Source organism: Acomys minous, assembly GCF_964271855.1.
Source record: "Acomys minous genome assembly, chromosome: 11".
NCBI lineage: Eukaryota > Metazoa > Chordata > Mammalia > Rodentia > Muridae > Acomys > Acomys minous.
Genome location: NC_140492.1, coordinates 47140274 through 47164155, shown reverse-complemented (window position 1 = coordinate 47164155; position 23882 = coordinate 47140274). Strand labels below are relative to the sequence as shown.

At 40.6% G+C, this 23882-nt stretch overlaps 2 protein-coding genes across 2 annotated transcripts in view; one reads left to right on the top strand and one right to left on the bottom strand.

Moving 5' to 3' along the window:
- Positions 1 to 323: 323 nt before the first annotated feature.
- LOC311608029 (OX-2 membrane glycoprotein-like) lies at positions 324 to 3241 on the bottom strand (the record flags this gene model as incomplete). The annotated part of the gene is made up of 3 exons (XM_084800323.1): positions 324 to 660; positions 1315 to 1653; positions 3178 to 3241. 3 exons carry the CDS (start codon positions 3239 to 3241, stop codon positions 356 to 358), a joined length of 708 nt encoding a protein of 235 aa, XP_084656449.1. The 3' UTR covers positions 324 to 355.
- Positions 3242 to 10936: 7695 nt separating this feature from the next.
- SLC9C1 (solute carrier family 9 member C1) overlaps positions 10937 to 23882 on the top strand; it is a 61304-nt gene continuing 48358 nt past the window's right edge. Inside the window, exons 1-6 of the mRNA XM_084802369.1 lie at positions 10937 to 11402; positions 14138 to 14401; positions 15337 to 15437; positions 17616 to 17744; positions 18615 to 18780; positions 21790 to 21915. Of these exons, the coding sequence (XP_084658495.1) occupies positions 14248 to 14401; positions 15337 to 15437; positions 17616 to 17744; positions 18615 to 18780; positions 21790 to 21915 (676 nt within the window). The 5' untranslated portion in view covers positions 10937 to 11402; positions 14138 to 14247. The remainder of the gene's footprint in view (positions 11403 to 14137; positions 14402 to 15336; positions 15438 to 17615; positions 17745 to 18614; positions 18781 to 21789; positions 21916 to 23882) is intronic.

Sequence of the window (23882 nt, the reverse complement as noted above, 5' to 3'; positions counted from 1 at the left end):
TACATGTTTGTGAATGTGTGTGTGAATGCATGTGTATATAAATTTACATACCATGGAAGCCAGAAATTAACCAGAGGAGCTGTCCAACTGTGTTTTTTTTAAAGCACTGTTTTGTTTATCTTAGAGAGTTCCATTGGGGTCCAGGGTCACTCATTACTCTAGGCAGATTGTTCACTGAGCCCAGGGATTTGCCCGTCCTTGTCTGCTCAGCAATGCTATCACAAGCACACCCATCCACACCTAGACATTTGTGTGGATGCTGAGACTCAAACTTGCATTTCCCTGCTTCTGTGGCAAGCATTTTACACATAAGCCATATGTAGCATCAAGTGTCCCTTTGATTTCTCTGTCACTTTTACTTACTTTCTTGATTTACTGGCAGAGGAACTATCTTCTCTTCCCGTTTTAGAGGATGAGTCATGGACACAACCAGGTCCTGGAGACCCAAGGACTTCACAGTTTTCAAGGAGATGTTGTAGATTTTAGTGACAGTCACTGTGGCATTGAGGTTCTGAACAAAGTACTCTTCTGTGGGCACTATGACTTGTGAGGGGTAAACGGAGATGTTAGGGGCAGGCTTTCCCATAGCTGAGCACTGGAGGTTATGGAGATCTTCAGAGCCAGGAACTGATTGGAGTTCGGTTACTAAGTCAGATACAGCTGAGGCAGAGAAGGAGACAAATTTAATAGAAAAGCAAGTTATACCACATTCTCTGCCGTTAAAGGATGATATTTCTCCAATTTTCATATGACACCTAAATACTGAAAACATATCCGTATCAGGTACCTCGCAGCACATGTCATAAAACTTCCAATGTCTTTCCTCCATTCACTGAGTGCTGTCTCAACTTCCGTTAACTGTTAATTATATATACACATCCCAGCATTTCACATTTACAGTGACATAATAAGAAACCCTGGTGTTCCCACTAGTCCTGTGACATTTTTCTTATTCGTAGACTGGGAACATTAATTCCCCTAGTTTTCACCTTTCCCCAATCTTGTCTGCTCTCTCTTTCTTTGTCTCATATTTTCTCCTTGCTTTAATAACAACATTCTATCACTCTTCCTGGGCGTTCTCCACTTGATGGAAGCCAGTGCGGTATAACATAAAGAAATGATGTGAGGTGGGAGAAGGTCCTGCCTGAATGCACAATGTCCATTGGCCTCCATTCTTTCTCTCCTGTCTAAGTAATCTTGCCTCATCACCATTAGCTTCTCATTGTCTAACGTCCTTCCTCTGAATGACGTCCTTAAAGACTATAAATACATAATATCTATCCCCATTATGGGCCCCAACATAACATTATATACCTAAAATGGTAAGGCAGGTTTTTTCTCCATGACTGCCATGAGGAAAGCTGTTAAACAGACACTTGTAGCAGGCTTCATCTTCAAATGTCAAGTTTCGGATAGTTATGAAGGAGGCACTGGGTTGCAGGATCTTGCAGTGTAGCCTGTTTACATATGGTGGGAGGATCTTTTCTCCATATTTATGGCTGAAAGTACCAATATTTTGGGGTAAAGAGCCTTGGATTTTCTGCCAGGTGATTTGTTCAACATTTGCCAGACTTGTCAAGTTGCAGAAGATGGTCACGTTCCCTCCCAGGACAGCTGTCTCCTGGTTATTATGCTTTATCCTCTTCAATGACTCTGAAAATCAAACAGCTTTCCAAATGAGTGTAGTGAACCTAAGCTGTACAAAACAGAAGGAACATCTCAAACATGTGTGGCAGGTTTATTGTTGGGAGAGAATCATTGCTGTGCTTGTGTTTTACATGGGCTGATCTGTAGGATTCTGGTCTTCTAGTAATCTTACCTTACTGCAACTCAACATTTCATCTCCACAGCAGGTTTAACTGAGGTTACCTGCCCCACACTGTTGAATAAAATAAGAACATGAGGTCTTCTGACAGCTCAAATTTCACAAACATTTAAATTTCCATAAGCAGTTTGTTCCTTGTCTTCAGAGAAGGACTGAATAATACATATAAAAACCCAAACTAGTAAAAGGGGGAAAAGGTAACAACCAGTGTCCGCCAATGATTTCACAACAGTATCTGTACTGCTTTGCCCCTCAACATCATTTGCTCCCTGGTTTTTCTGTCTATAAGTTCAACTCTCTCTTGAGATAGAAATTCCTAATTGTGCATTTATTTATTTATTTATTTATTTATTTATTTATTTATTTATTTATTTTTCATACTTGTTGCTGGATTAAACCCAGGACCTACATCACACTAAGCAGAGGTTGTGTCTTTAAACCCCAGCCCCTCTTGAGTTTACTGTTGTTTTCATTTCCTCTCCTTGATTATTTTTTTTAAATATTCTAGGTTTTTAGTGATTGTTGTAGTGGGGGTATGTGTCCTTGAGTGCAGGTACCTACAGAGAATAGAAGAGGTCTTGGATCCCGGGGGCTGCATTGATGGGTGCTTATGAGACTCCTGATGGAGGTGCATAGAACAGACCAAACTAGGGTCCTCAAATAGAGTACTAGTTGCTCTTAACTCATAACTACTGAGCCACCTCTCTGGACTGCTCACTGCAATGCTTAAAGAGCATAGTTATTACCTCAACCGGAGGAAAGCTGATGGGTTAAATGCTGTAAATTCAGGCAGTCAGAATGAGCAGAAACTAATAAGCTGATATTCATTACATTCTTAAATTAGGTCAACTTGTAACGACAGACAAATCCATAAAGCAAATTATTTATAGGCTTGCCCAATAACAAAAATGTCTTAATGAGCAAGAAGAGCCTTCAAACAAGACATTCTCAACTTTAAACCATATGTACACTGCTTGACTGTGAGCACAGGCATAATTCAAAGAAACAGACAGATGTTGTAAAGAGATATTTTGCTTTATAGTTACATAAAACAGACATAGAGGAAAGTATCTGCTCCAGCAAGTTGTACATACCTCAGAAGCTGTCTGCCTGTCTTCATTCTTACCGTTCTCCTGTTTTATACAGCCATTCTTTCAAATATGTTCACCTTAAATGATTTGCTAGCTGTGTGATTATATATGTCTATGATTAACACACAGAACCAAGTGTACATCGCTCTGTACTACTTGGGTAAAAGTAGTACAAGAAGCAGTAGTAGTAGTAAGAGCAGCTTGGTACTTGTTTGCCATTGGCTTCCAGCTATACATTTGTAAAAGAACGTAAAGAGTTACCTGACTCCTGTGTGCAGAGAGGAAGCACGATGAGATGAAGAACGCAATGAAGTGAAAAGTCCATCGAATCTGGATGAAAGTTCTTTTCTTTGTTTGTTTTTCTTTTCTTTTCTTTTTTTACTAACAGTCACAATATCTTTCTTCCTAGCTGAACTTCCAAAGGAGCTGCAATTTCTTGGTTCTCTGTTTCCCTCCATAAAAAGATTATTCATTAACCACTCATATACTTTTTTTTTTACTTTATTACTTTACTCTTGTTACATCTCAATGGTTATCCCATCCCTTGTATCCTCCCATTCTTCCCTCCCTCCCATTTCCCCCTTATTCCCCTTCCCTATGACTGTTCCTGAGGGGAATTACTTCCCCCTGTATATGTTCATAGGGTATCAAGTCTCTTCTTGGTAACCTGCTGTCCTTCCTCTGAGTGCCACCAGGTCTCCCCCTCCAGGGGACATGGTCAAAGTTGAGGCACCAGAGTATGTGAGAAAGTAATATCCCACTCTCCACTCTACTGTGGAGAGTGTTCTGTCCATTGTCTAGATCTGGGTAGGGGTTTAAGGTTTACCGCCTGTATAGTCCTTGGCTGGTGCCTTAGTTTGAGAGGGACCCCTGTGCCCAAATCTGCCTATCATAATGTTCTACTTGTAGGCTTCAAGGACCCTCTGGATCCTTCTACTTTGCCATTCTCCCATGCCTCTCTCATCTAGAGTCCCACTAGAATGTCCTCTCCTCTGTCTCAGTTTCCTGGTAAGTGAAGGCTTTCGTGGGACATGCCCCTTGGGCTAATATGCAGATATAAGTGAGGATATACCATTTGAGTCTTTCTGCTTCTGGATTAACTCACTCGTTATGATCATTTCTAGCTCAATCCATTTGTCCACAAATTTCGGGAATTCCTTGTTTTTAATAGCTGAGTAGTATTCCATAGTGTATATGTACCACAGTTTCTTTATCCATTCTTCTACTGATGGGCACTTAGGCTGTTTCCAGGTTCTGGCTATTATGAATAAGGCTGCTATGAACATGGTTGAGCAAATTTTCTTGTTGTGTGCTGGAGCATCTTCTGGGTATATTCCAAGGAGTGGAATAGCTGGGTCTTGAGGAAGCCCTATTCCCATTTTTCTGAGATAACACCAGATAGATTTCCAAAGTGGTTGTACTAGTTTGCATTCCCACCAGCAATGAAGGAGTGTTCCTCTCTCCCCACATCCTCGCCAGCATGTGGTGTCGCTTGAATTTTTTATCTTAGCCATTCTGATGGGTGTAAGATGGAATCTCAGAGTTGTTTTGATTTGCATTTCCCTGATGATTAAGGAGGTTGAGCATTTCTTTAAGTGTTTCTCAGCCATTTGATATTCCTCTGTTGAGAATTCTCTGTTTAGTTCCAAGCCCCATTTCTCAATTGGGTTATTTGGTTTGGTGGTGTTTAATTTCTTGAGCTCTTTATATATTTTGGATATTAGACCTTTGTCAGATGTAGGGTTGGTGAAGATCTTTTCCCAGTTTGTAGGCTGTCGCTTTGTTCTCTTGACAGTGTCTCCTGCCTTACAGAAGCTTCTCAGCCTCATGAGGTCCCATTTATTAATTGTTGACATTTATGTCTGGGCTGTTGGTGTTCTGTTCAGGAAGTTGTCTCCTGTGCCAATATGTTCCAGGCTCTTCCCCACTTTTTCTTCTAAGTGAGTTAGTGTCTCTGGTTTTATGTTGAGGTCTTTAATCCACTTGGATTTGAGTTTTGTACAAGGTGACAAATATGGGTCCAGTTGCATTTTTTTTTACACAAAGACATTCAGTTAGACCAGCACCATTTGTTGAAGATGCTATCCCTTTTCCATCGAATGGAATTGGCTTCTTTGTCGAAAATCAAGTGACCATATGTGTGTGGATTCATATCTGGGACTTCAATTCGATTCCACTGATCAACCAGCCTGTTGCTGTTCCAGTACCATGCTGTTTTAATTACTATTGCTTTATAGTACAATTTGAGATCAGGTATAGAGACTCCTCCGGAGCACCTTTTATTGTACGAGATTGTTTTAGCTATTCTGGGTTTTTTGTTTTTCCATATGAAGTTCAGAATTGAACTTTCAATGTCTTTAAAAAATTGTGTAGGCATTTTGATAGGGATTGCATTGAATCTGTAGATTGCTTTTGGTAGGATGGCCATTTTTAGTATGTTAATTCTCCCGATCCATGAGCAAGGAAGATCATTCCATCTTCTCATGTCATCTTCAATCTCTTTCTTTAGAGTTTTGAAATTTTTTTCAAACAAGTCCTTCACTTGCTTAGTTAGAGTAACTCCTAAGTACTTTATATTGCTTGTGGCTAATGTGAAGGGTGTAGTTTTCCTAATTTCTTCCTCTGCAAGCTTGTCATTTGTGTATAGGAAGGCTACAGACTTTTTGGAGTTAATTTTGTATCCAGCCAATTTGCTGAAGGTGTTTATCAGCTGTAGGAGTTCTCTGGTGGAATTTTGAGGGTCACTTATGTAGACTATCATGTCATCTGCAAATAGGGATAATTTGACTTCTTCCTTTTCCATTTGAATACCCTTGATCTCCTTTTGTTGTCTTATTGCTCTGGCTAGAACTTCGAGTACTATATTAAAGAGATATGGAGAGAGTGGGCAGCCTTGCCTTGTTCCTGATTTTAGAGGAATTTCCTTGAGTATCTCACCATTTACTTTGATTTTGGCTATTGGTTTCCTATATATAGCCTTTATTATGTCGAGGAAAGTGCCTTGTATTCCCGATCTCTCTAAAACTTTAAACATGAATGGGTGTTGGATTTTATCAAATGCTTTCTCTGCGTCTAAAGAGATGATCATGTGGTTTTTTATTTTCAGTTTGTTAATGTGGTGGATTACATTGATGGATTTCCGTATATTAAACCATCCCTGCATGCCTGGAATGAAGCCTACTTGGTCATGATGAATGATGTCTTTGATGTGCTCTTGTATTCGTTTTGCAAGTATTTTATTTAGTATTTTTGCATCGATGTTCATCAGAGAAATTGGTCTGAAATTCTCTTTCTTTGTTGAGTCTTTGTTAGGTTTAGGTATCAATGAAACTATGGCCTCATAAAATGAATTTGGTAATGTTCCATCCCTTTCTATCTTTTGGAGTAGCTTGAAGAGTATCGGTATTAGCTCGCCCTTGAAGGTCTGGTAGAATTCTGCACTGAAACCATCTGGCCCTGGGCTCTCTTTGGTTGGGAGACTATCAACGATTACTTCAATTTCTGTAGGGGAAATGGGACTATTTAGCTTGTTTATCTGTTCTTCACTCAACTTTGGCAAGTGAAATTGATCAAGAAAATCGTCCATTTCCCTTAGATTTTCAAATTTTGTGGCATATATGCCTTCAAAGTAGGATCTTATGATTCTTTGTATTTCTTCAGTGTCTGTTGTTATGTCTCCCTTTTCATTTCTGATTTTGTTGATTTCAATACTGTCTCTCTGCCTTTTAGTTAGTTTGGCTAATGGTCTGTCTATCTTGTTGACTTTCTCAAAGAACCAGCTCTTGGTTTTGTTGATTTTTTGGACCGTTTTCTTAGTTTCTAATTTGTTAATTTCACCCCTGAGTTTGATTATTTCCAGATGTCTACTCCTTTTGGGTGTTTCTGCTTCTTTTTTTTCTAGGGCTTCCAGTTGTGTTGTTAAGGTGTTTATGTGCGATGCTTCCAATTTCTTTTTAAAGGCACTTAGTGCTATGAATTTTCCTCTTAGCACTGCTTTCAATGTATCCCACAAATTTGGGTATGCTGTTCCTTCATTTTCATTGAATTTCAGAAACTCCTTGATTTCTTTCTTTATTTCTTCCCTGATCCAGGTGTCATTTAGCAGAGAGTTGTTTAGTTTCCACATACGTGTAGGCTTTTTGTTATTTCTGTTGTTGTTGAATTGCAGCCTAAGCCCATGATGATCTGATAGGATACAAGGTATTATTTCAATCCTCTTGTATCTGTTGAGGCTTTCTTTGTGAACTACGATGTGATCAATTTTGGAGAAGGTTCCATGGGGTGCAGAGAAGAAGGTATATTCTTTCTTGTTTGGGTGAAAGGTTCTATAGATATTTGTTAGATCCATTTGACCCATGGCATTGGTTAATGATGTTATTTCTCGGCTTAGTTTCTGTTTCAATGACTTGTCCTTCAGAGAGAGTGGGGTGTTGAAGTCTCCCACAATTATTGTGTGGGGATCGATGTGTGGTCTAAGTCTTTTTAGCAGATCTTTTACAAATGTGGGTGCCCTTGTATTGGGGGCATAGATGTTCAGGATTGTGATGTCATCTTGATTGACTTTACCTTTGATGAGTATGAAGTGTCCATCCTCATCCCTTTTGATTAATCTTGGTTGAAAGTCTATTTTGTTCGATATTAAAATGGCTACGCCTGCTTGCTTCTTGTGACCATTTGCTTGGAATATTTTTTTCCAACCTTTTATCCTGAGGTAATGCCTATCATTATGGGTGAGATGTGTTTCTTGAATGCAGAAGAATGTTGGATCCTGTTTATGCACCCATTCAGTTAGTCTGTGTCTTTTTATTGGAGAAATGAGACCATTGATGTTGAGAGATATTAATGACCAGTTACTATTAAGAGTCTTAATTTTGATGTTGGTTCCAGTTGAGTGTTTGTGTAGTTGTGTTTTTGCCATGGTATAGTTATCTATTTCCTGAGTAGTTTTGGTTGTAGCTTGACCCTTTGGGATGGAGTTTTCCTTCTAGTACCTTCTGTAAAGCTGGATTTGTGGATAGGTACTGTTTGAATTTGGTTTTGTCATGGAATAGTTTGTTTTCTCCATCAATGTTTATTGATAGTTTTGCTGGGTAAAGTAGTCTGGCCTGGCATCTGTGGTCTCTTAGGGTTTGCAGGATCTCTGTCCAGGCCCTTCTGGCTTTGATGGTCTCTGCTGAGAAGTCGGGTGTGATTCTGATAGGTTTGCCATTAAATGTTATTTGGCCCTTTTCCCTTGCAGCTTTTAATATTTTTTCTTTGTTCTGTATGTTTTGTGTTTTGATTATTATGTGACGGGCAGTTTTTCTTTTCTGGTCAATTCTATTTGGTGTTCTGTATGCCTCTTGTATGTTTATAGGCATCTCTTTCTTTAGATTGGGGAATTTTTCTTCTATGATTTTGTTGAGAAGAGTTTCTGGGCCTTGGAGTCTGATATCTTCTCTTTCTTCAATGCCTATTATCCTCAGATTTCTTCTTTTCATGGTGTCCTTAATTTCTTGGATGTTTTGTGTCAGGAGTTTTCCAGATTTGGCATTTTCTTTAATGGTTGCTTCAAGATCTGTGATTGTATCTTCTAGACTTGAGATTCGTTCTTCCATCTCTTGGATTCTGTTAGAAAAGCTCAGCACTGTGTCATTCGCCTTCTTCTCTGAGGCCTCATGTTCTCGTTTTTCTTCTGTCTGTGTGTTTATCATTGAATCCATTTTCATCTTCATATCTTGAACAGATTTTTTAATTTCTTTCATCTGGTTGTTTACATTTTCCTGAAAATTTTCCAGTTCCACTCTATGTGCTTCTTTTATGTCTCGCACTTGCTTCGCTGCGTCTTCCTGCATCTGATTTCGAATTTTATTTGTTTCCTCCATTAACATCCTCATTACCCAGGATTTGAGGTCATTTTCTTGTGTTTCCGTTGTATTTGAGTTCTCTGGGTTGTTTTCTTTGGGATAGCTGGGAACTGGAGACGCCATGTTGTTCTGGGTTTTTTTGCGTATGCTTTTACGCTGTCCCTTAGACATCTTGCCGTCTCTGTTTTTGTTGGGTAACTTCCAGAGTTGGGTGGGGGGAGTCTGATGATAGATTCACTTGTTTTCTCACAATTTCCGTAGGCTGTAAGCCCTGATACTTCACTGGTGTGGATGTCAGGAGGTTAGCCCTGTCGTTTTGGGCTCTGACAGCCAGAGATCCTCAGCTCCCCTTTGCTGTGGGTCCTGCAATTGTTCTGGGTCTCTTAATGAGCGTTGGATCAGGCCAAGGTATCCACAGCCTTTTGGGTTCCCTGCCAAGTCCAGCCAGGGATACTGGGCCCGAACCACGCGTCGAGCTCAGCTAGTTTCTCAGGGCCTGAACCGTCTGCCAAAGCAGGCAAACTGCGACTGCGCTGAGCAAGCACCCAGGGTGGAATTGAGCTCTCCACCCAGCCTGCACCACAGCAGGAAAACTGCGACTGAGCTGAGCAAGCACCCAGGGTGGAATTGAGTTCTCCGCCCAGCCTGCACCACAGCAGGAAAACTGCGACTGAGTTGAGCAAGCACCTAGGGTGGAACTGAGCTCTCTGCCCAGCCTGCACCACAGCAGGAACACTGTGACTGCGCTGAGCAAGCACCCAGGGTGGAAGTGAGTGCCCGCCCAGTCTGTGTCACAGCAGGAAAACTGCGGGCCCGAGCTGAGCTGGAGCCTAGCCTGTGTCACAGCAGGGGAGCTGTGCCTCGGGCAAAATTGCTTGCTGAGCTGAGCCCGCTTCTCCACGGCACCGCCCACTGAGCAAACCCAGGACTCTGGGGCCCAACCGTTCGCTGAGTCCAGCCTGGGTCTCAAGGCACCATGCGACCCAAATCCCGTCCAGAGTCCCCTCTCCCGCAGCAACTCCCACCGTCCACCACACCAATCGCCTCCACTGGAAGGCTCCGAGCTGCAAACCTCAGCCACCGCCGCTAATGCCGCTGGAGCCGCTGGAGCCACTGGAGCCGCTGGAGCCGCCGGTGGCACCGCCGTCTCTGCCGCTGCTGCTCTGATACGAGAAAGTCCACGCTCCTCCTGTGTGCAGGGGCAAGCAGGTCCTCCGCACCCTGGTCCCTCCGAACCGCAGAGCACCTCTGCTGCCGTGGTGTGGGGACCCTGGTGTTCCTGGCTCAGAAATCTGCGCAATTCCCTGAATTGTTCACTGGAGCTTTCAAACACTGCTCACCGCCATCTTGGATCCTCCTCCACTCATCTACTTTTCTCTCTCTCTTTTTTAGTTACTTTTCCCACAAGGTCATGCTGCACATCTTTCAGTTCATTGACTCATTCTGAACACCTGTCTGAGTTCTATATAGCTTAATGGAGTCTTATTCATAAGGAGTGGCATTAAAATTAATAACTAACAAATGACATTGCTGGAAGATGGATGCAACCAGCCATCAACATGCAAGCAAAGTAAGCCAGCCTCAGAAAGACAAATGTCAAGTGTTCTACAAGCTCTGCACCTCTAGACTTATGAATACAAGCTAGAATGCAAACGTATAAAACTTGATTGCAAGTAAGGCTGGTAAATAATTTCAATGAACTAATCTTTATACATATTTCAAAAGATACATGAATATGTCACCTGAAACCACCTTCACGCTTGCTGCAGAGTGAATAAGAAGCTCGTTTCTGGTATGTCTAGATTACATTCTCTTATGTTCCCAGAACCAAGCTTCAAGCTCAGCAACCAAAATTCCTGCGTGCGTCCAAAGTATTTGCAATTGCACTCTATCCAGAAGACTTCCTCTTGCTTGAATTCAGAGAAAACACTGTCCATGGATTCATGGCCAGAAATTCACTATGCCACAGCTTAAATGTACATAATAATACAGTTTCTGGAGGTTTCTTTTCATGGCTCCTTATTGCTTTTTAAATAACCGCAGCTTTGTAGTTTTAAATGCCTTTAGTATATAAAAAAAAGATGCTATCTTTTATGAGCCAATCAAGTCGGAAGTTACAAGCCTACAGCCAATAGGCAGACAGTAGGGGCGGAGCTTGGAGCAAGTAACTGTCAGCAAGGTTGCAGTTGGTTTTGGACTGTTCCTGGAGTGAGAGGATGTTCCTGATGTCTACTTCTCACATTCTCTAGGACACATCCTGGCTCTAGATCGTGAGCCATCCTGTTGTTTCTCTTTCTGGAAGTTGGTCTTTCTCACTGATACATGGTCTCTGAACCTCTTTTCCTGGAGGATCAAAGGAAGCCACAGCTTTTAGCTTTCAAGTTGATTTCTGCCTGTCTCATTGCAACCAAAGACTCCCTAGTATCAACTGCCTCGTGGTGAATTTCTGCCTTGTGCCTCCTCCACTATAATTTTCATATCAGTTCTTTCAAAGCTACTTACGGCCACGTGGATAATGATTTCTCGTTGATGAGGTACCAAGACGTCATGCCCTAAAAGAAAGTGGGCTGTGAGGATGTGAATCAGGCCTGGTCATTATGAGTGTCCAGCAACACTGAGGAGTAGACCTCGCTGCTTAGGGTAAGTGAGTAGGAAGGCAGCTTAATGTCACTAAGTTCATTGAGCAGACACTGGATGACTGGGGGTTGGATCCACCCCCAGTCGTGAGGCATGAGCTCCACAGCTCTCTAATGGTAATGGCAAAAAAAGTCTTCAGGGACAAAGTAAGTGAATGTGACCTTCATGCTATAAGAAAGGGAATCTCTGAGCTTTGGCTCACTGGCTAGTAAGGGTAATCTACATGCCATTTTTGAAAGGACAGACATTAATATTTCCACTCACAACCAAAAACGAAGCATTTAATTGGTGAAATAATGTCTGAAAATATTTATGAAATTATTATTTTTTCAATAATGAGATTTAGATTCATAAAATTTATTAAAATGTATAAAGCCAATTTATTCTGAAGAAGTTTTAAATGCACTTTGAGTCTGGTTGGTCTCACTGCAACTTTTTTACACATATCTTTTTAAACATTAAATAATAGTAATATTAGTATTTATAAACTAATTTAAGATAAAGCTTTATCTTGGGAGACATCTGTTTAGTATATTTTAAGTCAAAGTTCCAAATTTGTTGCCTAAACATTTACCACACCATGAACACCACGTAAAAAAATTGTATTGAACTTAATCTCCAGTATCCCTGAATTTCAGAAATAATAATATTTTCAGTAATTATATAATTTTATGAAAGTAGTTTATTAGAATTGAATTTGTAGACACTAAGGTTTTAAAATGATTTTAGAAGTGAGAAAACAGTTTATGGGACCATGTGCTCCTATCTATAGTTAAGAACCAGACTCACGTCAGTTGTACCAGCTTCTACAGGCACGCAAGGAGAATCACCATGGAACCTGTTTGATTCCCAAGCCCCAGGATGCATGATGGACCAATTGCTTTCACTTCTGAGTGTAATGCCAGGATATATATTTTTTCAAGTGATTTGTATTGCTGTTGAGATGAAGGGTTTTTTTACTCAAGAGATATAGCTGAGTGCTTTTGCTCAGTTTCCAGATCAATTTCAAGCTCTCTCTCTCTGTCTCTCTGTCCCCCCCCCTTTCATATATTTGAGACAAGCTCTCATAAATCAGTCTTTGAGTTTGCTCTGTGACTAAGAATGATCTTGAACTTCCATCCCCTAAGTCCTGGGATTACAGGCATGTATCACCTTGGTTTGTTTCTGCTATGTTGAGGACTGAAGCCAAGGCTTTGTGCATACTAAGCAAGACTTGTAGCAACTCAGCCACATACTTAGCCTTATTATCTCAAGCTATTAATACGTTAAAAATACATTAAGAAAAGTATATATTCTTTAATGAAAATACATACACAACACACACACACACACACACACACACACACACACACACACACACACGTCACCAACTCTAGAATCTGGCCTGATCCTTATTTATAGTTAGGGCTCATCATTCTGGTAGCCTGACTGATGCGCTCTTAACTAGTGCAAGTTGTTCTATTATACACAAACAATCCCAAAGCACACCAAGATTATGGCCAGGTGTAGGGTCACATAACTTTTGCTCAGATCTAGGCGGGTAGAGGCAGGCAGGTATCTATGAATTTGGGATCAACTAGAGCTACACAGTGAGAGCCTGTCTCAAACATGAGTAAATAATTAATAAATTTAGTGATACAGATACAAGCTCCTCATGTGAGTCCTGTGAATCCATACGTCCCCACTCTCACTTAACAACAAGCTCTTTGCTGCTTTTTATAATCACCACAGTGTCATTTACTTAGCTTGTTCTCACCATTGATAAGATTTATTGAGATCGCCACTGACAGAACTGTCTCTTACTCACCCAATTTATAGGAAATCCTTATCCCATAGACCTTTTCAAAAATTACTCAAAGTGAAGATCTTATAGGAAGCTCTTTGTAGCATCATTTTAGGTGCGTCATGGTTCCACATGGTAAGTGATTATCCTAACTGCTACAAGTAGCAAAATCTGTTGACTAAAGATGTATTTCTGATTATAGATCTATTTGTCACAACACCTAACCAAAATCAGAACTTGGCTTTGAGAATGAAAACTGAGCAATCATTTCCCTTGGTCTGGGAGAGTCACAGTGATTGTTAAGTAGCTACATATTAAAGTCACCTGGGACATCTGCTCAGCATTCTGCACGTCGTTACAGCTTCCTAAGGGATTTCAGAAAATAATAAATGCTGTGTGGTTAGGAAATTAAGCAGAATTGAAAGCAAGTCAACAAGTTGGAGAAAACAGGCTTTCTAACTATAAAAGGAGGCTGGCCGACTTCTGTGTCAAGGGAGCTTGACCATGGAGTTTGGGCATGTGTGGTCCAGTTACTGCAAACATTGTAAATGTTTACCTGAGGTCAGCCTGGCATGAGGTATCTTTGCCTCACCCCACAAGATATAATTTCTTGAAGGAAGTTAAGGTATAATGTAAAACTATTTGACCTTGGGAGTGTCTCATTCCCAGAAATGACTAACCTACCCCAGCTTGTGGTCTCAATGGTGGGAGAAGGGTTCTGTGAAGAGGCCTCTTGGGTAGCTTCACAGGTGCAGGGAGGGCAATGACTGGGTAGCACTTGGGCCTGGGAAAGGGTACACTGCATCGCTGACTAGTTATGATCACCTGGGGTTCTGCATTTTAAGTCTCATTTCATTTGGAAGCACCACAGAAAGGAGGGGCATCCCGAGTGTTTATAGAGCATGAGTGAGGACTTGAGATAATTAGAGTGATATGTGATTTTCTTGTCTTTTAGAAAAGCCTTAGGAGGACACCAAGAAGGAAATTCCTATTCCCTTTGATCCCCTCTGAGTTTTGCAGAGAGGCAGGGTTAGAGGCAGACGGACTCTGCCGCGGACTTCCATCATGGTGATGGAAGAGAGTGCCGAGAATTTAACTGCAATCCAAACTGTCAAACTTACTAACGCATGGCTGAATCTTCTCAAAAGTGTGTTTCTGAGCACTCCTCGGGACCTTCCTGAAATCATCCTGATACTGTCCTTGATCTGTACTATTGGAGGTAAGCTAAGACATCCCCCTCCTCAGTCTAGTTTATGGATACATCTTGTAGGCAATATCATATAGAACTAAGGAACGTAACAGTAATAGGAAATTACAGCTTTGTACCTACATTTGTACATTTACTATAATATTTTCAACTGAAGGAATCAAACGATACACGGCCCCTGGGAGGAGATGTGTCGTCTGTGTCATTGGTGTCCTTCGCTTCTGTTAGGTTAAAACACGTACAGTGACTAGAAGGTCAGATTTAGCTCTCAATAACCAGTATAACTGAAGGAAATAGATGAATCAAAGGTCTGAATAGTAGGTTCCAGAAAGTCTATCTAAATGATAAAGCTATGAAAAAAGAAGAGGACCATAGAAACTGGAAATAGTGTTTTTCTTCACTTCCCTGGACCTGTTTACAGAGTATACTAAAAGAATTTTTAAAAGTAGTTGCCGTTCTACATTGTGGTGACAACTGTTCATAGAAACGGCAAATGGAGCACGCAAAGTTTCTAGTTAGTATGGGTTTTCTAGGGTATTTTTTTTCCTGTTGGGCAAATTATAGCTAGGTTCTCTTTGTTCCTAAGCCTGGAAGTTCCGTTAGAGCTAATTACACTTTTACTGCAGGGTGGCAAACTAAGTCAACACAGTTTATAGTTGGTGGTTATAAAACTATTGTGTAATCAACGGTTTCTAACAGAGACTTAACTAAAGTCTCTAAAAACATGCAATCCATCATGAAAGCCACAAGGGAGAAATCTGAAAAAAAAATTTAATGATTAATCTTTTCGTATCTTTAAGCATGAGGGAGGGTCTTGATCACTTGCAAACAGTAAATTAGTAGTAGATACAATTCTACTTTGTTTTGTATTTAGAAGTCATATAAGATATAACAGTAAAAATATGTACATATCATATTGCCTCTGAGTGACATGTATACTTTCACAGCATTTTTGAACATGCATCTGAAAGATTTCCCAATTCCTCTTCCTGTGATACTATTTTTAATTGGATGCTGTTTTGAAATTCTGAGCTTTGCATCTACCCGGGTATGTATAATAAATGAGTATCACCATTATATCTAATAATTGCATAAATTCAAAGAACATTGAATAAATTTTGGGTGAAAAAGACTCTGATCCCTTCACTCAAACAAGCAATGGGTGCTTGGAATGTAGAAAACTAACAAGACAGAAGGAACAGAGGCCACAGTCTGAAAGCACGTAGGTGGTCGGAAGTGAGTATGTGTACGGCTGCTCAGCATACAGCAGAAGTGAAAGCCTAGACAAGACCTCAGCCAGGAAGATGGGCACTTAGGGAAACTTGGAGCTGCCAGCATAGGACTCTGGGAGTAAAATGGTTCTGAAAGTGATCTAATAGTGTTGCCTCAGTTGAAAATGTTTTATAAGTTTCCTATAAGACATGCCAGTCTCTAAGTACATATAGGATAAGATAGAGCCAGAAGGATGAATTGGGCCTATTCCTTGAAATGGAGATGACAAAGACAAGCTACATTCAGATAAGGAAGTGACAACATTAGAAAGAGCTGAGATCCTAGAGATAGGAAAGCATACTTACTATAAGGAATGTAGACACATTGACTAGTGCTCTAAGCCAGGAACTTTTGTTAGAGGTTTTTCTTAAAAAGAGGCCTTAATATAAATGGCTTACATTATGCAGGCCCTACAATCTCTGTTCCTGCTCCTGAACTGTCATGGTAGCTCAAAAGCAGGTGTTCTCAACACATGAATGAAAGGGCACGTCTGTGTCTCACCCTTGATGTAGGAAATGAACAGTGAACCCAAGAGCTGTATTTAGCCAATGCCCACTTTAGCCAGTCATTTCCGTGGGTACGAGAACCGGTGTGAAGATGACAGACAGGTCATCTCTCTGTGCAAGAACCAAAACTGAATTGTTCACTTCTCTGATCATGATTTTGACTTAAGTACAATTTTAAGTACTTCCAAAAACTCCTCCAAGAGAAGAGGCCTTGTGTCAAGAACTGTGGCCCTGTCTAACACAGTACTCTAACTATTAGGTTAATTTATTCACCGTAGCCCTATCCCTCCTCACTTCTGAGTCCCAGCCTCACTCCCTCTCCTCCGCCCTCCTCTCCTATTCCTCAAAAAAAAAAGGGGGGGCGGGGAGCCCATCTTCCTATCTACCTCAGCTTACCAAGTCACACCAGGGCTGAGCTTGTTCCCCTGTGGCCTGGTGAGGCAGAGGGAAGTAATTGAAAAGCTGACAAGAGACTCCGTGTCTGATAGAGGCCCTGCTGCCCTCACTCCGTGACTCACATGAAGCCTGAGCTGCCCATCAGCTACATCTTTGTACGGGACCTAGGTCTACGCAAGGTCCTTGGTTGGTGCTTCAGTCTCAGCATGGCCCCTCTGGGCCCTGGTTAGTGGGGTCTGTTGGTCTTCTTGTGAAGCTCCTGTCACCTCCATGTTCTTTTCTCTTCCCCCCTTCCCCCACTTTTCCACAAGGCTTTCAACATCTAAGCCCAGTGTTTGGCTGTGAGTCTCACATCTGTTGCAATCCGCTGCTGGGTGGAGCCTCTCAGATGACAACTTTGATAGGCTCCTTCTGCGTGCATAGTAGAGCATCATTAATTGTGTCATGGGTGGTCTCTCTCCCATGGGGTGGGTCTTGGGTTGGGCCAGGCACTGGTTAGACCTTCCGTCAGGCAGAGCCACGGAGGCCAGGTGAAATGTGTGCAGGTGGCAGGCTGAGTGAATGCCCCTAATACAACCCGCCGCTGTCAGTGTGCATCAGGAGAGACACCACTAGTTCGCTCACTACTCACAAGAACTTTCTCATGTCTGTTCCAGCTCTCATCCTTTCAGAGACGAGGATCACATATGGCTCCGCCTAGCTTCTGGAACTTCATAGGGTCACTTATTCATCTATGGATTCTTATGTGTTAAAGCCCATTTACTTGAAATGCTTTCTCTTTTGTACCTGTCAATCCACTGTGTCAGTCAGCTTTCTCTATTGGCTCTTTGAAAAGGTCTCAGTGATGTAGATGAACTTTTCCTCTCCCAGATGTTGGCACCAGCCAACCAGGTGGAAAGCTCTGAACACTCAGCAGAGTAAAGACTTCAGGCCTCATGCGGCATGGTATCTTTCCAAAACTTTCTTCCTCTGCTGCTAGTGAAGAGCCCCTGGAATGTGTTCTCTGGTGACCATGGGGGAATCTATGTGAGTAATCAATTTTCTATTACTAGATCCAGGTATATGCAGAGACCATACAGTGGATGGATCCAGACATGTTTTTTGGTATATTTACACCCGTGATCATCTTCAATGTTGCGTTTGACATGGATCTGTATATGCTTCAGAAGTTACTATGGCAGGTAACAAGGCTGCTCCCATGTGACTTCCCATTCATGACCCGTGTTAATTATTTTCAGATTATACATTCTTCCCTAAATAGAAAATAAAGAAAAGAGCATAGGGTGTCAGAGTGGTAAATTCAGCTTTGTATCTAAGGGGGTCAGAACCATATATTGGCGACGTTCTTTCTAGCATACTCGAACTCAGGGTAAAACTGTGGAGAAAGAAAAAAACAATTCTGACAATTTTTACTGGCAGAACTTCATATGCAACTATCATTTTTAGCTCTGGGAATCTGTAAGAATGTGACTATGAAGTATGTTGTCTCAAGAAAGAAAGAACTGGATGAGAAACGTCCAGTTTTACAACCCTACCATCTAAAGCTACAGCTGTGGGGAACAGCAAAAGCACAGACTCGGGGAAGGAATTGTAAATCAACTCACAGTGGCTGCCATGGACCAGGGAAGCCAGGGCTCTATTAAGGAAAGACTTTGAGATAAAACCCACCTGAACACATACACGCAGCTGTGCACACACATCTTCCAATGCTACTAAAATAGTTTTATAAGTAGAAGGCTCCTGCCTAAACATCAGTAGAAGCAATACATTTTAACACATACCCAGGCACATGCAGGTTAGACAAATGACCAGAAGGCATGGGAGATGGAGGCACTAGCAACAGAACTCGGTACTGTGAACGTGGTATAGGTTAGCCCAGAAGAGCTCTGCTCAGCCACTTCCTGTATCTCTTTAGGTGGGAATTTGGGGATGTTGCTCTAGGAAATTGAGCTTGGTGGCCACACTGCTAGCCAGTTCTCTGTCAGGTCTTCTGGTTTTCAAAACAGAATGAAAAACCAATCTGATCTTTCTACCATTGAATGTCTTTGCAGATACTCGTAATTACAATTCCTGGATTTGTGATTAATTACATCTTAATACTTTGGTATCTGCAGTCTGTGAATAAATTATCTTTGAAGACTGTGCCCTGGCTTCTTTTTTCAGCTGTTCTTATAAGTTCAGATCCTATGCTGACTGCAGCCGCCATAAGAGACCTTGGTAAGTACCCCTTTCCTGTCTCTTTTCCCTTCCTATACTGAGGACATATTTTGTAGCTAACTGGTCTCGATGCTAATTTTCACCACATGCAGTGGTGTGGTAAGGGACTGGAAGAGATGAAGGACTGGCACACGTTCTGTAAGTGATGCTTAGGGGAGAAGGAAACGCCTAGGGGGAGGTCATCTTGCATCTAAAAAGAGCAGTTTCCCATTATGGAGTTGGGTCATTCAAGCAACTACCTTGCACTGACATTACTGTGTACACACTACAGTCCGTTTGGTGTTTTGCTCAATATTCATTATTCTTTGAAGACAGTCAATAGGATAGTGCCATTGAAAATGCCCTTCGTAGTCACTGTCACATTCACCAAAAGCCAGAAGAATAAAATACAATTAAATTACCCGACATAAAATTGTTTTGGTATATACTATTTTAGGATGGACAATTGTACATTTAGAAGTAAAATACTAAATTAAATTATTCAGAAAAGTAAAAATAATCCACAGTCTTGTACAGGAAAAAATAACCAGTTTTCCTCTTATTCACTTTTTAATAATGGACATTATTTGTAGTTTAGATAGAATATTAATATGGATTAATCTTCGGTACCCACACACATGTGCACACACTACTTTTTTCTATTTATTTTCAACTCTAGGGCCATGCAAATAGAACAGGGCAGCTCTTAGCAAGTAGAAATAGAATATGAGAGAAATGTCCAGTGTAAATATATGAAAAAAAGGAAAGCTTAGTCTTCAAGACAAGGAGATTCAGAAGGTAAAGAGAGAATGGATTTATTTTGCTGTATGAATGTTCTGCGCCAACTTTAATCTCTGAATCTTGTAACATAGTATTCCACTGAATTTTTATCTTTTTAAATTATGATAATCTATTGGTCGTATCCTGGAAGGCTGCTTCATAAATATAGGGCATCTTGCTGTTACTTTTGGAATTTTATTGTTCTTCTAAATTTGAGTCTTTCAGAACGTATTTGTAGAAAGTGTTTTTCTCTTAGTGGTATTTTCTTTTGCTTGGTCTCGAAAAGCAAGATTCTGCACCTGTGAGTACATGTGTGTCTGTGTGAAGCTGAGGCACAGGTGGGCACATGCCCATGGAGATCTGAGACAAACCTCAGAAATTATCATCCTGATCTCCTTTCACCTCATTTGAGATGGGGTCTCTCACTAACTGGAAGCTCACCCCCTTGGCTTTGCTGGTTTGTCAGGGAGCCAGGGAACTGGCTGTCTCTACCTTCCTGGTGCTAGGATGACAGGTGCATATGGCCAGTTTTGTCACATGGGTTCAGGTGATCTAGCTAAGGTCCTCATGCTTGCCCACCAGCAGTAAGCTGAGTGCACTGTGTCTCTGTCCTACAATATCCTAAAACTCAATAAATGTGTTCCTTTATGAGCTTCTTTGACTCATATACAATTGCATATGTGTATATATATACATAAAATATATAATATATAATTTAATATATGCTATATTATTTAAAAATTATGTATAACATAACATACAATGTATAATATAATATATAATATAATGATAGATAGTAGATGTATATAAATTATATATAATATATTAGCTATAAGTTATATATAATGTATTAGATACAAATAATATAATATAATATGATACAAATAATATAATATAATATAATATAATATAATATAATATAATATAATATATTAAAAAATTTGCCTAGGGAGTGCATGTCCACAGAAGGCATGAATATATTTGCGTTGTCTTATTTTTTCTTCCCTGTGTCCCAATTTGTTATTCATTTTCAGTCAATGTTTGCTAAACTAGTTGTATTTTATCAACTGGAATAATTACGCAATAGTAGGTTTTGCTTACTAATGAATGTCCCAGATATGGTGCCTTCAAGCAACAATTGTTTATTATTTCACATGGGTGTGACAGTTTTGAGAACATAAATCAAGCTTGATGGTCTTTTAAGAACATAAATCTAGCTTGATGGTCTTACCTAGTTTACCCGCTAATCTACAGTCAGCTGACAGTGAGCGTCTTGGCACCATGTGACACATTTTTCCTCACATATGCTTCCCACTTCCCTGCAGTAGCACAGTGAGGGGATCCTGCCATGATGGTTCTGGTGTCCAGGAGAAAGGAGGTCGAAGTCCCTGTGTCCGTCAATCTGGTAGCTACATAGACTGAATCCGTTGGTGTAGTGTGAAGAGTAATAGGCATGGCTACCAGGAGAGCAGGGAACTGGAGCATTAACACAATGGTGTTAGCCAAAGAGCACGGTGTCCAGGTCTTTCTTCTACCCACAAACTGACCATAGGTTTCCTATAAGGAATGATCCTGCGCACCAGCATTGACCTCCTATGGTTTTCAAATCCCACTAAATAGGCTCAGACATATAATCTAGTCAGTACAGGTATGTTTAATGGGAAAAAGGATGTAGAACTAGCAGGTAGATACTTAGGCTTAGAATCCCATGATAAGTGGAAGAAAATTAAGATGGAAATAGGCCATATCAGAATGTTCACTGTTCTTGGAATTTGAATGCTAAAGCCACTAAAAAGAATACATGAGAAAGTCAGTTTTTAATTATATGTAGACAGATACCTTGTTATTTTCATTCGATTCTGTAATATAAGATCTTGGCCTATAAATTTACTTTATTCTTCAGTCATCACTCATCTTAAATACATATGACTTATAAGACATTCACCTACATAGCCAAGTAATTAAATCATTTACATTAATTTATTTTGTGATATTGCTAATGCTTTGAGAGAAAGAACAAATTCTTAAGTTAATTTTATTACTTACATAAACATACTGGATTATAGTTAATTTAGTATTTGATTGTGATGGTAGAGACTTGGTGTTGGTAAATAAATTAACTTACTTGCTTTTTTTTTTTTAAAAAATGATAGTGGTTTAGTTGACACAAATGCATAGTGAAGAATGTCCTCTTCCATGCTCACACAATTCTATTCTTTAATATTGATGAGGTTTTCTATTCTTTGCTAGGTCTTTCTAGAAGCCTCACAAATTTAATTAATGGAGAGAGTTTATTGACCTCAGTTATATCTCTAATTATATATAATGGTGTTGTACACATCAGCTACAAGTCAAAACATGTGAATCATACCTTAGGTAAGGATACTTTTAACTTCTTAAAAGCTGAATTGTTTTCTTAAAATAGTCATGAATGTTGTAAATTATGCTTATGAAAGTATCAAGTGTTGACATGGTAACTTGATCTTCACCATTATTATGACTGAGCTGTGGGCTGAGGTGAAACTTCCCATGGGGCTATTCGTAAGAGCATCTTTCAACAGGCATGATCCAAATATCAATGTGGTGAGATTTGGTTGCTATTGCTGCTGTTATTTGGTTTTCTTCTGTGTACTTCCAACCCACAGGGGAAAAAAGAACAGCTTAGAAGGAAGCTAGTAGTTCCTCTAAAAAGGTGAGGCTGTTCCTTCTCCCTTAGCCTGACACAATCTCCTTAGAGTTCAGCAAAGGAGCAAAAGTGAGCTACTCATCCATCTACAGAGCTGGGAGCATACACATATATGCACATGTGTATATAAAATAAATAACAGATAAATATTATAATGGATTATTTTAATTATGCAGCTGTGAGATTATCAACCAAAAAAATCTAATGTTTTCCACACTCCCTAGCATCTTAGTGCTCATTTCTGGTCAAAATTTTTGCATCTTCCTCTGGAACATTGGTTTTAATGTGCAGTTACTGAATCAGTGGGTAGTGGCAGAAGGAGCTCCACAGGACTCTGTAGGCTTTGAGCTTTTTAAAAGCTACTTTATTTGGGGTTCTTTAATGCTTCTACCTTCATTATAGCCCACCTACCCTAGATGGTAAAGAAAGAAGGTTAACAGGGACAGGAGACATAGACCTATTTTAGACTCAGTTCCTTGCTGCAATTCCACTCTTCATAGTCAGGATTCCAGAAGAACTGCTCAACAGCAAACCAGAAATTCAGCAAAAGTGACCAAAACCACAGCAGCTGGATCCTGGAACTGCAAAACATTCTCCAGGAGCATCTCAGACGGCCAGGCGATGCAAAGTGATGCAAAAGTGACTGATCTTTGTTATTTGGACTATTTATACTTTTCCATAGTCCACACAGGATGTTTTGCAACTGGCAAAGATCATGCCTCCACATGAGGCAGTTCCCTTTCTAGCCCTCTCACAAGTCTGTTTCCAGTGGGCAAACATCACACACCCTCATACAAGTCTGCTTCGCTCCCACACTTGGGACCAAAACAAAAACATGTTTACATCTACTACAGGAATCCTTAAGGATTTCCGTGGTTAAAAATATTTTCCATGATAATACTAGAGGGTAGCTTTTGCAACGTGGTTGAGACAAGGTTTCTTTGTGTCTCCATGGCTGTCCTGGACTCATTTTGTAGACCAGGCTGGCCTTGAACTCACAGTCATCCGCCTGCCTCTGCCTCCTAAATGCTGGGATTAAAGGTGTATACCACCACACCTGTCTAGGTAGATGCTTTTTACTGTATTTTCACTTGGACATTATCCAGTGTCTGTTTACCTAGGCCATGGCAGCTTGGAAACTAATTAGTGAGCAAACATTCAAATATCTGAACCTCCTGGGGACCATTCCCACTCAAATCACCACATTCTACATTAGGATAATGCTGCAGAGGGTCTCAGAAACCAGGGAGTGGAACATTTTGAGTTATCAATATCTTGAGATCATTTTTCATTCCTTTATGCTCCACAAACCATCATCTCCTTCCTGATAATTTATTCATGTTATGTACATTGGTATTTTGCTTGCATCTATGTCTGTGTGAGGGTATCGGAGTTACAGACAGTTGTGAGCTGCCATGAGGGTGCTGAGAATTGAGGCCAGGTCTTCTAGAAGACCAGTCAGTGATTTTAACTATGAAGCCATTTCTCCAGGTCCCATCTTCTCCTTCTTTTCCAGTGGCAGGTGGTGCTGGACTCAGCTGCACACGGAGCCATTCACAGAATTCTGCCGTACTCTATCTCTTTGGAATATTCCTCTTTCTACTGGGCAGGTCTAAGATTCTTGCTTTCCTTTTAGCTGTGGCAATGAGGCCAGGTA